The sequence below is a fragment of the Myxocyprinus asiaticus genome, chromosome 13 (genome assembly GCF_019703515.2).
Source record: "Myxocyprinus asiaticus isolate MX2 ecotype Aquarium Trade chromosome 13, UBuf_Myxa_2, whole genome shotgun sequence".
Classification (NCBI taxonomy): Eukaryota; Metazoa; Chordata; class Actinopteri; order Cypriniformes; family Catostomidae; genus Myxocyprinus; species Myxocyprinus asiaticus.
In genome coordinates, this window is record NC_059356.1 from 41,910,662 (window position 1) to 41,927,029 (window position 16,368).

The 16,368-nt window shown below is 40.5% G+C and overlaps 1 protein-coding gene across 7 annotated transcripts in view; it reads right to left on the minus strand.

Annotated features, from left to right (window-relative positions):
- LOC127450308 (histone acetyltransferase p300-like) overlaps positions 1-15,461 on the minus strand; it is a 54,420-nt gene extending 38,959 nt beyond the window's left edge. For 6 of the 7 annotated variants that reach the window (XM_051714294.1, XM_051714292.1, XM_051714291.1 and 3 more), the window contains exons 1-4: positions 13,412-15,461; positions 9,749-10,320; positions 4,409-4,570; positions 2,179-2,419 (exon numbers count right to left, since the gene is read on the minus strand). In XM_051714294.1, the coding sequence (XP_051570254.1) occupies positions 2,179-2,419; positions 4,409-4,570; positions 9,749-10,320; positions 13,412-13,505 (1,069 nt within the window). In that variant the 5' untranslated portion in view covers positions 13,506-15,461. Of the gene's footprint in view, positions 1-2,178; positions 2,420-4,408; positions 4,571-9,748; positions 10,321-11,659; positions 11,679-13,411 lie in introns of those variants that run through there. The other variant, XM_051714295.1, reaches the window with a different exon arrangement.
- Between the last annotated feature and the right edge of the window lie 907 nt (positions 15,462-16,368).

A 16,368-nucleotide genomic window follows, 5' to 3' on the forward strand; every position in this document is an offset into this window, starting at 1 on the left:
CAATGATTGTCTTCTGGACAACTGTCAGATCAGCAGTCTTCCCCATAATTGTGTAGCCTAGTGAACCAAACTGAGAGACCATTTTGAAGGCTCAGGAAACCTTTGCAGGTGTTTTGAGTTGATTAGCTGATTGGCATGTCAAAATATTCTAATTTTTTGAGATAGTGAATTGGTGGGTTTTTGTTAAATGTGAGCCAAAATCATCACAATTAAAAGAACCAAAGACTTAAACTACTTCAGTCTGTGTGCATTGAATTTATTTAATACACGAGTTTCACAATTTGAGTTGAATTACTGAAATAAATGAACTTTTCCACGACATTCTAATTTATTGAGATGCACCTGTATTTTATTCAGAAAATAATATTGTTGTCATTTGTTACACTGGACAATGACGATGACATTGAGAACGTTGTATTATAGGATATACGTAGTTTTCCCACACAGTGTGCTCTGGTATACTTCACATTTTGGTAAACGTAGCAGGCTATCTTTTGAAAAACATTTGCATCCTGTGCACAGTATTAGGGGTGTAATGGTTCTCGGTTAAAAAAAAAAAAAACGAACCGTACGGTTCGGTAATCATTTGCTCCGCGGTTCATCTCTAGTTTAATAACACATCTGGATCATACAGTTTGGCAAAGAAAATATAGCGCCAAATAGACATGCGCAGTTGTAACCTCCACTAATGCACCTGTATGGCTCTGTAGATCGACACACTCCGCCTGTTTCACATGGGTCAACTTTCTACAGAGAGAATCTGTCCTATTAACTGTTAGTATGTTAAATCAGTTGATGACATCTCAGTTCTGCACGTGTTAGTTGGCAAAATGGCAAGTGGAGAAAACAAGCCGCAAGAGAGAAGCCCCTGTGTCATTTAAGTGGTAGTGGCTTAGTGGGCTAAAGTACAGAACTGGTAAGCAGGTTGCTGGTTCGATCCCCACAGCCACCACCATTATGTCCTTGAGCAAGGCACTTAACTTCAGGTTGCTCCGGGGTTACTGTCCCTGTAATAAGTGCACTGTAAGTCGCTTTGGATAAAAGTGTCTGCCACATGCATAAATGTAAATTTAAGTCTCCTGTCTGGGAACTTTTTCTTTATGCGGTCAATTACAACAGCGATGGTCAAAAAATCATTACAAAACAGGCACTGTTTGCAGACATTGCTCAACGCGAGTGCTGTATACTGGTACTAGATCAATATTTGATTAGTTATTTACGCTGACATCACCCGAGGATAGATAGCGTGCGGTGCGCACAGAACTGCAGGTGAGCCGAAACTGCACACAGACACACTCCCTTCCGTCTTTAAGCAGGCACTCGGTGCTAGTTCGGACAGACATGAAACAAGAACTAAAGTGCTTGGGGTGTTCATAGCCAAAGTTATGTTGCCCTACTCCGCTGATGAAGATGTGAGATTTCTGCGTATGATTAAAATACTAGAGTCGCGTTATGACATCCATTCTCATATTCATTTTAATAGCAAGTTTATTTCTTCTATAGTGATGTACAGATTCTGAATGCCGAATATACATTGAGTTGAGTCTGAAATGCACTTTATGTTGATGCATGTAGCATAATAATGCAGGTATAAAGTTAAAATGTTGAGTTAGCAATTAGAGAATTTTCTTTTAGTTAAGGACCCTAACGAAAAGTAACCATGGTTTTATGTAGTAATACTGTAGTAGCAATATAGTAACCAGGGTTTTACTATAGTAATATTGTAGTAGCCATGACTGAAGTAACAATGACTCCTGTCACCATCTTGATACAATTAACCATTGTTTTACAACAGTAATACTGTAGTTTCCATATAGTAACCTTGATTTTACTATAGTATTGTAACCATGACAGTAACCATGTTAATTCTGTGGTTACTATGATTTTACTACAAATACAATGTTTAAACTATGGTTACTGTAGTAGAACTATGGTGATTTGTAGTGAGGACAAATCTCTTGAAGTGTCTGTTACCAAATAGAATATTTTAATTTTGGATTTGGGAGTAATATTTTTTTTTCCCTGGAACATAAATACCAAACTGTGCCGAAACCGTGACCCTAAAACCGTGATACAAACCGAACCGTGAGAAATTTGAACCATTACACCCCTACACAGTATACAAGAACAGTACGAGTAATATGCCATTCTGAAATGGCATTCAATGGCAACACTCACCCTGGCATGATTTGCCAGCCTGACAGTGTGTCATGTGATTGAGGACGTTCTTCATGGTTCTGCAGTGGGGCAGGTTGCACTGTCGCACCTCTCCGTTGGTCTGTTCCCTGCGATGGCACTTGTGCGCGTGCAATAACAGCACTAGCTGCTGCTGGATGAGTTTACGTTTCTCGGGGTCTGCTGCAGGGGGCGCTGTTGCCCCGCCTGGCCCTGATACACCGCCCACCGCACCTGAGCTCTGCTACAGAGAGACAGAATCCATGTTTTTGCAGTAATTTTACAAAGATACTCTCAAGACAAAGAAATCATTTTGAGATTAACATAACTAGAAAAAGAAAATATTTTAATCACACTAAAATCATGTTTACATATGTTAACATCTTGTGGCTATACTTTTGAAACAGTACATTTTAATGTTTGTGAACTGGCCCCATTCACTTTCATTAAAAATGCCTTACTGTTACAGCAATTTAAAAAAAAAAAAATTATACATATAAACGTGGACGAGTCAAATTTATATTTGTGGTAATCAACACCATGCCACAAATGCTGATGATTGAGCTTAACTTGTTTTACACCTGAAACATTTCCTTGAATATTTTATTCATTTCAATGACTTTTCCAGGCCTGGAAATCACATTTTAAAAACTCTGATATTTTTCCATAGTTTTCCATGACCGTGGGAATCCTGGTAATTTATACCCATCCATGGGAGCACACGTAATCCGCATATTTTTTAAAGGTTTTCAGTATTGACTGTGGGAGAATATATGCAAAATTCAGCAGAATGGATTTAAATATGATAAAATGATTTCAGAGATGAGAGCAGAGTCAGAAATGAATGGAGGCTCTGGACAAAAAAATCTAATTGTGGGGCAAAATTTGCTCCTGTATTTTATTATTATTATTATTACTATTAACATCTGATATAGTTACAAACACATACATCCCAATCTAATTTGAGTTTTCGCTAGACATTATTTGTAGCACGCCATCCGTCAGGCACATATTTCCGAGTCAGCTCAGTCTGGTGGCGGATCATCCCACCATCCATCTGCACAGATGGGCACACCGCTTTTCTCGCAATGCATCAGTTTGGTGTCGTGCTCCTGCAAGAAATTCCGTGACCGTTCACTCCTCTCACTGAAAATAAAACTTTATGCTGCTATCTGTCTGGAAAGCCTCCTCACCTACTAGAGGCCAAAAGTGCAAGAGGGTTGGATGTTATATAGCCTATTTATTAAATTAATCAGGTCTGAGAAATCACAAAATATAACTGAACCAAACTACTTAATATTATTAATATGTTAACCTGGATATGTTACATAACCCTAATGTTATTATTATTATTTTTTAAACAATAATAATTATTGCTGTATTATATTAGTTTTGCAGACTATGTTAACTAAATACCCAAAGTATTTGGAAATTCGTGAATGAGAGTACGTGAATGTGAAAAAAAAAATAGAAAAAAAAAGTGATTCCGGAATGTGTTTCAGTCACAATGCACATGTTAACATGTAGTGTTAACGTAGTGTTAATATAGTTAATTTGTAATTATTGAAACATGCCTTTTGACATTGTAACTGAAATATTCAAAATTGGAATCTAGCTAAATCAAATTAAATTGGAAAAAAAATGCCAATACCCCGCCCAACAAATATTAATTTAATTTTATTAGTATTTGCCTAAAGTATCACATTATTCAAACTGAATTAATTGCTTAAATTGAAGTATGGCATAAAAGGATGACACCTATTATAAGGTTAAAAAAAAAACTGCCCTTACAAAGGGAAATAATGCCCCTGGAAATCAATTTAATTTCTGGCTCTGGCTGAGAGTATTACCTACACTCTCATTAAAGTAGACAAAATATTGACATTTTATTATTATTAAATTAGTTGTAGCTTTTTTTTTTTTTTTTTAATCAACATTTATTCTAAACTCATTCAAAACAGAATGGGTGGGGGTTGGATGTGTACAATTTTGTGAATGATGGCATTCAAATTTTTGCGGAAATCTGCAGCAGTAGGCCATCTCTCTGGGCCATCTCATAACCAATCCACCAACCTTTTTTTTCTCTCTCTCTCTGCAAAAAAAACAATAAAATACAAAATTGCTGATGGGAAATAAAAACATAATTTTGCCAGTTGTTGTTGAAGGAAGAAAAAAAATCAGGGAGCAAGCATTGGTGTGGTTTGCAAGGAAGTTTTTTCTGTAGTTCTCTCACCATGGCACCCATGTTCTGCCCGTGTTGAGGTTTCTTGTCCATGTTGAATTGGTTAATGCTGTTGGGTTGAGCTGTTTTATTTTGGAGCTGGGGCCCCGGAGACTGACCCCCACATGGACCGTACGAACTGCTGTAGGGGCCTGGAGCACCAATTATTCCCATCTGAGAGAGAGAGAGAGAGAGAGAGAGAAGTAAGAAATCCATTCAATCACAGAGAGGGCCAGTTTTGTGATTCAAAGACGAAGTTCAAAGTATGACAGAAGACTCAATAAAATCATAATTGGGAGTTTTGTGACTTTTAGTCCATTGCTGTGTCCCAAACGACACACTATACCAGAGACAGGCTACTTCTATTTAAACAAATAGTAGAAATTGGAACGCCCAACCAAGAAGCACCCAACGGTCAACGGATGTAGAAAAGAAGTCCTTCCTTAAAGGTAAAAGAACCAATCAACTTTTGGAAACAGACATCGCCTATCAATCAACTCACTAATGCACATGCTGGGAAAATTGCACGTTTTAGCGTAATATGAGGTAAAGCAGCACATTTTATGATTCCAATTTCATCAAATTTTATTGCTGATTTGAAATATGTTCTTTGATCTTAATCTTGACCAACCGTTTTTGAGATTTCGTTCATTCCCCATTCAAGTAGATAGGATCTGCACTGGCATGACTGGAAATAGCCTCCCGAGAGCATTCCAAATATGGCTGACAGTGGATTGACTTGCTAGAAAGACTACTATACACTATGCACAAAATATACTATGCACTCAGTCATGTAGTGTATGAATTTTCAAAGTGTAGGGTCATCCCAAATGGAACACTTTTTTTACTACACGGAAGCGTTCGCCGTTTAACTGCTGATGGAACTGACGTTTCAAGCACATGTGATGTGTTGCCGCTAGCTTTAGCGTGTTAGCCAACCTCAGTTCAACACGTGTATCTTAAACAACGTACATATTCACACAGCTTGGGGTGATGGTAAAGCAACTCACATTTGTAAGGTGCTGTATCTACTGAATTCTGCTAGCTGCTATATTTTTCATTATTTACAACCGTTTTGTCAGAGAAGCAGCGCAGCCAGGTAACTCCCCCCTTCCGCTATGTACGGCAAGCTGTGTGCGCTGAGTGCATGAACTGTCCACCATTCCACACTCCCGTTTTGATGGTTGAAAAGGTGCATCCAAAGTGTAACCCCGCATTTTCAGTGTTAACATTCTACTCGCACTACTTATACTTCAAAATGGCGTAGAACAGTGCAGAAGTGTACGGTTTGGGACCCACTTCATGTCTATTAGCTTTGAAGCATCTATATTCTAGTGTAGTCCAAAAGTTTACAAAAGTAACTTTTAGCAGAAATCGCATTTATCGCAGTGGTCTTTCTCTTCTGGTAACACAGACAAAACATTTGATGATTCATCTAGCAATCTACAAGTTTCTCCAAACAGATACTCTAGAATGAGAATGTTCTTCTAGCTAATACCACCTGCAATCGATTAGCAACTAGTAAATTGTGTTGCATGGCTGTGAAGTAAACTAAAGGCTATTTAAAGGAGGCAAGCCCCCTGAGATGTTCCACACCAACTTCTTGTATCAATGGACCATTTTTACAATTCCGGGTTTTGGAACGCAGAAGTAAACGATTGCAGGGTAAACTTCGATAGCAGTGAATGGGACACCATGCAAATCTAATTTTTGCTTACCCATTTGCTTCAACGTCAAAAGAAAAATGCCACCATTTCGTCTCCACAAATTTTCAAATGAAGAAAAAAATAGAGAGTGGTGGATTACGACCGTCAGTAGAGAGAAGCTGAAAAATGTATTGTCACTCCCTCAGCAGCTGTATTAGAAATGCTGCTAAATAAGGCAGAAATGGCGTCACCACAGTCAGTGAAAAGGGTCCATAGGAAATAAGTCGACACAGGAAAGAAAACAGCACTGGTCAAGTGATTTCATTGGGTCTTCAACAGCAAAACAAGACAATAAACATCAGTCGCCAAACTACAAACAAAATCAATGGTCATCAAGCAAAACATAATTTAATTTCAGGAGACGCTGAGCTGCTAAAAGAAATAAAGGCCAATCATTCAGACTGTTTTACGTTCATGTTCCTATTTTTTATTCATCTTTTATAGGCCTATATAAAAAGTGGCACTGTGGTCTCCCAGCAAAGTATCTATTCCTCAAAAACACAAACAACTGCTAAACAGCTCCCACTGTCTTTACCTAGTAAAACAAAAACAAAAATCTATAAAAGCTCATTCCCTCTTTTTTCGGCCCATTTCCTGCTGTCCATAGGGCTGGGCGATAGGACGATGTAATCGGATATCGACTATGTCTTACAAAGATCACGATGCCAATTCCGAACAGACATGATCGACAATATCGGGAAATGGCAAAACCATGGATTTGGGAAGTCGCCAAATATATTAAACAGTGACCAGGGTGTGAAACTAGCACCTGCCACCCGCCAAATACGACGAAGTCCAAATGTATTTCATGCTCGGGTAATTTTGCTCATCTACCCGCAACAGGTGGGCACATGACAAGAAATGCTATTAAGCACAAAGACATGCGCTTGAAGAAACACACTTTATTATATTTTTAAGAACAGACAAAAGAAAAGCTGTCAATAGCTGTTTCCATCAATGCTTTTTTATGCGCATTTTAGGATATTGCATAAATCTGCTGGATGGAAACACCAAGATGTGAATAAAATCTCCAAAATGCACATGGAAAACTTATACACTCGCTTGAGGTGGATACATTTTTTATTCGATAAGAAGGAATGCGCATAAACTATGATGGAAACACGTTTACAGAATAAACTCCTATTGAATTTAACAGGAATACAAGATACGCATTAAAAAAATCATGCAACTAAATAAATAATTCATAACTGGACGAACCAGCGGACCAATCATTGCAACTGAATTGTTGCCCTGGTCATTCTGAAATACCGGTTTCCTAGTTAAAATCCAAAGCCTGCATAGAGTTTGCAGAGCAAATAATTTAAACACAAACTTGCACTTTTTCCCGAAGAGCAGTTTATTGATCCTTTTTTTATTTTTTTGATCCCCTTTTCTCCCAATTTGGAATGCCCAATTCCCACTACTTAGTAGGGCCTCATGGTGGTATGGTTACTCACCTCAATCCAGGTGGCAGAGGACAAGTCTCAGTTGCCTCCGCTTCCGAGACAGTCAATCTGTGCATCTTATCACGTGGCTCGCTGTGCATGACACCGCGGAGACTCACAGCATGTGGAGACTCATGCTACTCTCCGCGATCCACACACAACTTGAGAGCAAGAACCCCTAATCATGACCACGAGTAGGTTACCCCATGTGACTCTACCCTCCCTAGCAACCGGGCCAATACGGTTGCCTAGGAGACCTGGCAGGAGTCACTCAGCATGCCCTGGATTCGGAATCGCGACTCCAGGGGTGGTAGTCAGCGTCAATACTCGCTGAGCTACCCAGGCCCCCAGTGTATAGATACTTTTAAAGAATATCTTATAGATCCACAACGCAAAGTCATGATGGAGGAACTTTTTTCGCAATATTCTAATTTTTTCGCATAAATCTAATTCACAACTTGGATGGAAACATAGCTACTACTCATGTCTGATTCGCTGTTAGTTCAGAGGCGTGCCAGGCGAGCTGGAACAGGTTTCGTGGAACAAGCGCATGTAAAGAGTTTTCACTCTCTGTTTCATTAATCTGAAAACTGTTTGCAAGAATACTGCTGTCTATGAGAATGCTGCAAATTATCTCAGATCATCTCAGGAGGTGCTGTGAGTATTATTTTCTTTTGGCAGCATTAACTGTATTACTAAAACGAATTCGATAAGAACACACATTTGACATCATTTTTTTGGGAACACAAGGGAAATTATTAGGCTTATTTATTATGATTATTATTGTCTTTACATTTATAATTGTCTTTAGTTGTTCATCTGTAGGCTATTAGTAATTTTCCATCTGTTGTGTTGGATGCTTGCATGATGGCAAATGAAGCCGTTGGAGACGGTAAATGTTTTGATTTGGGGAGGTGGTTAAATAAGATTTGAGTGCACTACTACTACTGGGCTTAATAGATACAACTATGCAGAACTTTTTATCTTCTCTCTTCCATGTTCTACTTAACGGCAGATGTGGCCCCTGTACCAAAATAATCGCACACCTCTGCTCAGCTGAATATGTAATACTAATACTGTAAATTGCGAAGCAGATTTCCTTGAATCCCAGCAAACTCACAAAAATCCCTGTGAACACAAAATGCTGCATCAAAACGTATAAACGTGTGTGATCCTGCAAATCAGTATGTCCTGATCTGCAGGTACAGTGTTTTCTGTCATTTTCAGCGATCATGTGAAGAAAAAAAAAATAAATAAATGCAATAAATGTTTTGTACATAAAAAAACCCCAAAAACTTCTCTTTACATTGTTTTAGTAGAACTTAAACATGATTTAATTTATTTCTTTAAAAAAATTATTACGATACATCTCCACTTTATACAGAGCACCCCCACTATTTTCAGAAGCAACCACAGCGATTTTGATCTGGAACTGGGCCTGGTTCCGCGACTGCTACCGGGTCATTGAATAACGTATTACGTGCCAGTAAAGGCAGCCGGTGGAGTTTCTGGTGCCCCCCTAGGGAGTTGGTACCTTACGCAGACTGCGTAATATGCGTATAGGGAGTGGTGGTACTGATTACCGGCTATCGGAAACCCTGCTGCTGTCTCCAAGGTTCTGTCACAGTGACTCTGTTTGATAGTGCACTAGCAAATGCAGAAGTTAGAGACATTGCTGGAACCCTGCAGGTAATCTACACTGTCATTAACCCATTTAATCCCACCGGTTACAATTGTGACCAAGGTCTTAAAGGAGTTTTTGATGTATATTGCACAGAGTTGTCAACTGTAAATGACAGTGCAGACTTTTTTGCATGAGTGGTGCAAATTGTCACATGACCAGAGCTATTTAATTCCACTGTGCTCCTGGATTGTCTGTCAAAACTCCATAAAAAGAAGCACATAAATTCTGTCATAATACACTTACAACTACCATATTTTGTACATAATTTGAATTGAGTTGTGTTAATTTTCTGTTGTTCAACTCTGTTGATGGATGACTGAAAAATACATCTGGATGAAGCATATTTTGTCCACTCATGTTTATAAAGATATCGCGATTATCTACAAAAAATTAATTGTAATATTTTAATCGTTTGACAGCCCTAATACAAATATAAAAGTAGCCGGTCACTATCGGGCTTGTTTGCCGGGCTTTCTTGAAACTTTCTGTTTTGTAAGAGGCCCACTTTATGCATTACCTTGTTTACTGCTCCTGGTTGCTGAGGTCTCAATGCCGCCTGTGCCATCTGCTGGCCCACGTTCTGCTGCTGCAGGGAATCCGGAAGCATGTTACCATTACCAGCCATGCCTGCGTTCATGTTCACATTGGCATAGCCCATTCTGGGCGCACCGTTCATCACCTGCCCTCCCATCATGCTTTGCGGCTGTCCATTTCCTTTCTGGACTCCCATCATGCCCCGGTTCATGCTTACCATGCCAGGCTGTGGCATCATGCCAGACTGCTGCTGTGGACCACCCAGTCCCTGGGCGACAGTGCTGCCACCCAGTCCTCCCATCATCCCCAGGGAGGGCGCGTTTCCAGGGCCACTGGTGACCGTGGAGGTGGACGGAGGGCCACAAGGGCGGAGGAGCTCAGAGAGGTGCTTGTGTTTGGCTGCAGTGTCCTGGGCTGAGCAGCCAAGGGGTACTGACATCCCTCCTCCACCCAGACTGGTGTGCAACTGGTCCATGCCATTAGGAAGGCCCAGGTCGGAGGAGTTAATAAGTTCATCAGGGAGGTCATGCTCCAGGTCGAACAGAGAGCCAAAATCTAAGACAGTGGGAAAAGAGACTAAAATCAGATTGTTGCTTACTGAAAATCACACATAATTAGTCGTATCATAGAATGATAATGGGCTGCCCAAAATGACCCAACGTGCCATCTACAAACAAAAGCAAATAAAAGAACCTCACTCAATCACTCTACTAGTGGTCGACCGATATGGGTTTTTCAATGGCCAATAAACTATCTATAGAGTAGAGTGGCCGATATAAAATATTACGGCAAATGCGTGTATATATATATATTTTTTTTTTTTTTTTTTACACCAATCAGCCACAACATTAAACCACCAGCCTAATATTGTGTATGTCCCCCTCGTGCTGCCAAAACAGTGCCAACCCACATCTCAAAATAGCATTCTGAGATACTATTCTTCTCTATTCTTGTACAGAGCGGTTATCTGAGTTACGGTAGACTTTGTCAGTTTGAACCAGTCTGGCCATTCTCTGTTGACCTCTCTCATCAACGAGGCGTTTCCATCCACAGAACTGCCGCTCACTGTATGTTTTTTGTTTTTGGCACCATTCTGAATAAATTCTAGAGACTGTTGTGTGTGAAAATCCCAGGAGATCAGCAGTTACAGAAATACTCAAACCAGCCCATCTGGCACCAACAATCATCCATGCGATTATCTAATCAGCCAATCGTGTGGCAGCAGTGCAGTGCATAAAATCATGCAGATACAGGTCAGGAGCTTCAGTTAATGTTCATATCAACCACCAGAATGGGGGGAAAAAAAATTTGATCTCAGTGATTTGGACTGTGGCATGATTGTTGGTGCCAGATGGGCTGGTTTGAGTATTTCTGTAACTGCTGATCTCCTGGGATTTTCACACACAACAGTCTCTAGAATTTACTCAGAATGGTGCCAAAAACAAAACACATCCAGTGAGCGGCAGTTCTGTGGACGGAAACACCTTGTTGATGAGAGAGGTCAACAGAGAATGGCCAGACTGGTTAGAACTGACAGAGTCTATGGTAACTCAGATAACCGCTCTGTACAATTGTGGTGAGAAGAATATAATCTCAGAATGCTATTCTCAGATGCGGGTTGGCGCCGTTTTGGCGGCACGAGGGGATATACACAATATTTGGTAGGTGGTTTTAATGTTGTGGCTGATCGGTGTACATATATATATATATATATATATATCTCTCTGTGTTTCCTGCACCACTATTCTGAAATATATATAACAACATGGCAAAAGAAATGATATTTTAGAGAACCTGCGAGTTCAGTCATCTCGTAAATTGTAAATTAAAGTGATGTGTGATGAGATTAAAAGGCCACAAACTATTTAAAACAAAAAACAAAAAAAAAACACACCTTCTTTTGCGTTGTCATTGCTGGCTGCTCTCAAGAAAACACATACAGCGAAATCAGTGTAGTCCGAATTGTAAACAATTGATTCTTCTGAGACAGTTCTTTTAATCAATCTCACAAATTAACAAGTTATAGTTTAAAATAGTCTAAAGAATTACTCACTGAATCTGTCAGATACATCAAAATCTGTACATACTGATCTGTAAAAAAAAATAAATAAAAATTGTTTTGTTGCGATAAAATGGTATTTTAATAAAACAAACACGCTTCCACGCCGCAAGAATATATATATAAATATTTATACAAAATTTACAATTTTCATCAACAAGGCTGTCTGTAGGTTTCGGAACTGACACAAGGGGAAACAAACAGCCAAGTGGGTACAGTTACCAATACCGATAATCTCAAAATGGCTTAACATCTAAATTAGTCAGTCTAACCAATATATTGGTCCTTTACTATATTCTGTGGCACTACACTCACCAATGGTGAAATTGGGCAAAACTCCGTTGTTGGGTAAAACTTCACCTCTACTACAGAATACTGCACCTGATGTGCGCAGTTCTCAAAATGAAAGACTGAGATTATCATTTTATGCAGAAGCCATGCAGAACCGGAGTGCATGTCCAACAGTTGGTACTATAATAAAAAACACATGGCATGGGATAACAATGGACAAACGGTGGGACAAAATGGGGGCCTTAACTGTAATGGCAGGACTTAATAAATGCAATGTACACTAAGTATGAAGCAAGCAAACTTTTAAGTGCGGTCTACATATTAGTGACAGACCGATATATCGGACCATTTATCTGATGTTTGATCGTTTTAAATGTATCTGTATTAGCCAATAACTGTGTCCACTTAAGCGATTAACAGTGGTCTTTCCTTCAGTGTCAGTTCCAAAAATCTACTGACAACCTCGACAATGGATAGTGCACATTACCAGTTATCAATATCTATTTCCTTAATAGAATAGATTCAACTTGAGAATACTGTGCAAAATAAGTATTTATATTTAGCAATCATGTGTGCATCGTATTTGCTATCATTAAATTATATAAGCATTTGCCACCCTGCTCTCTAGATATCGGTTTTAGCCATTGAAAAACAGGTATCGGTAGTACACCACTTTATTTGGCTTTCTAGGCACTAAAGATAGCTTTAGACAAGTTTTCACTTAATGCTGGTCAGTCTCGAGACGCCATGCAGCACTGATTTGTCTACTGTTTAGTGGTCACTAAAAGTAAACCAACTTGAAACATCTTTTGCATGCTTCAAAGTTTCAAAGTGTTCCAGACTTCATTCTCAACCATGTCAGCAAAGCGACGTGATTTATCCGTGTGCATGTCGCGTTTTCCTTGTATGCACAAACTACTGACAAGCTCTAAATGCATCACCTCGTAAACCTTTGACGCCAAGCTCAGTTTGTAAATCAAGCTCTCGAAATCTTACAACGAAGCACGAGACAAAAGTTTTTGTGTAACACATACCCGGAAAAACAATGCACACCATGATGACCACGCACAAAGAGTATTGTAAAACACCTCATTAACTTCAAATGAAAACATTGAGCTAATTAGCCAGCTAGCTAAGTTATTTAAATGCCGGGAATTGATGCAAACAAACAAATAAACAAAAGAAACTCTAAAAAATACAAGTCGAATGTTTTTTTTTTTTCCATGGATGCACGCGAACAGTGGCAGCAGGCGCGGGACTCGCTGCACACCGCAGCGCGTGAACGTTATTATTTACCGTTTCCATCGCTCGCGGAGACCGACAGAGCTGGGGAAGACAATTTAGGCCTCTTAGCTGTAGGCGGACCGGAGTCCAGCACATTATCGGCCATAGTTTTCCTGCAATGTTAATGTTCAAGCATATATCCCTCGTAGGATAGCCCTTCCCGTTGAGTCTCGAGCCGATGTGAAAACGTTCACGAGCTCCGGACGGAATCCCGTTTCCCTTTCATGGGACGATGCGTGCAATGCCAGACTAGTCCACAAAAATTCTCTCAATTCGATATTCAGTCCTCCTTTCTTTCTGTCTTGTTCGATTTTGTTTCTCTTTAGTTCCTCAAAGTATGTTGGCGAAGGGAGGGACAGGCGGTCATGCAAGCTCGCCGCAAACTCACGTAGCTTCCTCGGCGACTGAGCAATATTCCCAAGATTTATCCTCGCTGCTTGCGTCCGTCTTTTCCGCCATTGTCGGCGGCGAACTGAAGTGTTGGGCTTTCTTTAAGGCGTTGTGTGCGAGACGATGAGGAAAAGCCACAAGAACCCTCTCCGGTGTGACCGTGTGTCTTCATGCAATGTTTATGAGAAAACAATAAGATTCAGCATTACGCCTCTTTGCGTTGTAGTATGTTCATTTGTCACCGAGCATCACTTTTACTAAAAGGAAGGAAGATTAAAAGTCCATCAGACTCCTTAAAATAGATATAAACGTATTAATCTCCTTCACTGTCTTTATTTCCTCTCAAATAATGAAGATGGGGTAGATGACAATAAATGCATTGCAAAGGACTGTTCTTAGATTTAAGCAATCGTATGCATGTCAACGTTAATGTATCCTTTCATCCTTGAAATAGTCCCGATTAAATCTTGTGCACAAACTCTTTGCAGAATAAATAACAATGGTGCAAACACTTGTGTGAAATGTGCACGAAAGAGCTGAAATGAGTTTTCAAGCGAGTTAACACTTTAGGTTATCACAAACAACTTGCATATTTCATGTCCAAGGTTTTAGTATTTTGCAACAACTCTTCTGAGTGAAAAGTGACGAGTTAAACAGTATATTGCGTTCGTGCACGCGTGCATTCACGTCTGAATATGGCTCGTGCGCCCTCTGCGTGAATGTGTCCAGTGCACGAGCGCAGGGGGGGTTAAAACTGTTTGCAGAAAACCACTGACCATTTCTTCAAGAGCGCACGACCACTCTGCACTGCGCACACTGTACAGTCCATATTTTTGATAGGCTCATGCATGCAAAATGCAAATAAATGTTTTCAAACGTGGCTGTCTAATGCACAGAACATGTCCCCAGTTGAGGATGTTTTCTTGCAATCGTGCAGTTTTTGTATGCACAGGCTAAAAATGAGAATTAAGTGAAGTTGTAGATTTTCTGATCAATGCATATGCATGCATTTAAATGCACTGAAAAAAATCAAGCAAATAGAAGGATTTGTCACTGCATGACGATCCACCAGCAGTGGGATAGAAAACAGAATAAACTGAATCGAGATGGGCTTTAGTAATATTTCGGGTCTGAAGCATCTGCCGATCCGGGCGATATTGCCAGCTGCACCCCCCAAAATCTGGGGGTCCTCAGACCCCTTTCACAGGCTTTGTGATGCTGTGAACCCCCCTGCGCGTTCATCCCTTATAAATGTCTCTCTTCGCCTGCACAGTTCCTGCTATTTTCCCCAATTTCAGTGTAGTCCACCGGCAACCGGCGATGCAATTTCACCGATTTTTCCCACTTCGAGACGAAGAGTTTTTTTCTGCTGTTATTTCCCTTTTACCCTGATGGGCTTCCCTTCGTTTAAATGTATTGCCCTCTTCCGCTTCGTTTCAAAAAAAGAAAAAGAAAGGATAACCCAGTCCGTTCTTTGATTTTTACTCGGGAGAATCTATAATATCCCTCCGTCTTCTTTCGTTAATCACTCGGTCTGTGTTTTAACCGGTGTGGATCCGTGAGGACGGAGCCGCTTCGCTGCCAGCGGCGCTCAGAGTCGCAATGGTCGGCGCTCGAGTGGCTTTTTTTTCGGTCGCTCGTGCCGCCTCCACTCTCTCCGCACAAACAAAATGGCGGCTTGTTGTTTCTACTCCTCTGGCTGGGGGAGGGAAGGTTGGAGGTGCAGTAACATTAGTAAAGGGGGTGGAGGGGGAGATGGCGATCGGGATTTCCCGGACAGTGCCGTTTCCGTACTGTTTCGGAGCTGCGATTCCTCTGGGCGAGGGGCTCCAGCATCATCTGATGATGAAGTCACTATAGTTAAATGATGCTCAACAGTCTAGGACTCTGTCAGTTGATTTGGAAAATGTTACTTGGTATCACATCCAAAAGGTCTTGGGTTCACATTTAAGAGACCTGGGGGTCAAGTGCCTTGTTAAAGGGCTCATAAGTTAAAGAGGCAAGAGTGGCTGTGCCTCCAAACTTAGTAGGCTGCCTACATAGACAACATTTTTGGGGACCATACGCATGTTCCAAGTCAAAAACCTCAAACCAGAGCACGCTACCCAACTAGACAGCATTTTTAGGCGTCAAAACATATTCAGCATACAAGGATGCAATGGTGGGGCACTTTTATGTTCATGGGGGGGCAACGTTATCATTTCGCTGTCAGTCAGGATGGGGGCATCTTAAGTTTCAAAGGGGGCAATAACAATTTGCTTCTGCCAATTGACACACTCCCAACTCGTAAATACGATAATTCTGACATGGCTTGAACACACCATAGGATACAAACTTTGGTGGGGGGGAGTGCCCATTGATCCTTTGACTGTCAGTTATGGGAGGGGGGTACTTTGAGGCAAATCTTGGGTGCAATGCCCCCTAGCCCCCACCATGGTCTGCCCAGTTCAATAACTTTAAAACCTAGTTCTCTGCCTACATAGACAACATTTTTCAAGTAAGCTCAGATCAAAAACCTCAAAACAGAGCACGCTACCCAACTAGACAGCATTTTTAGGCATCAAAACATATTCAGCATA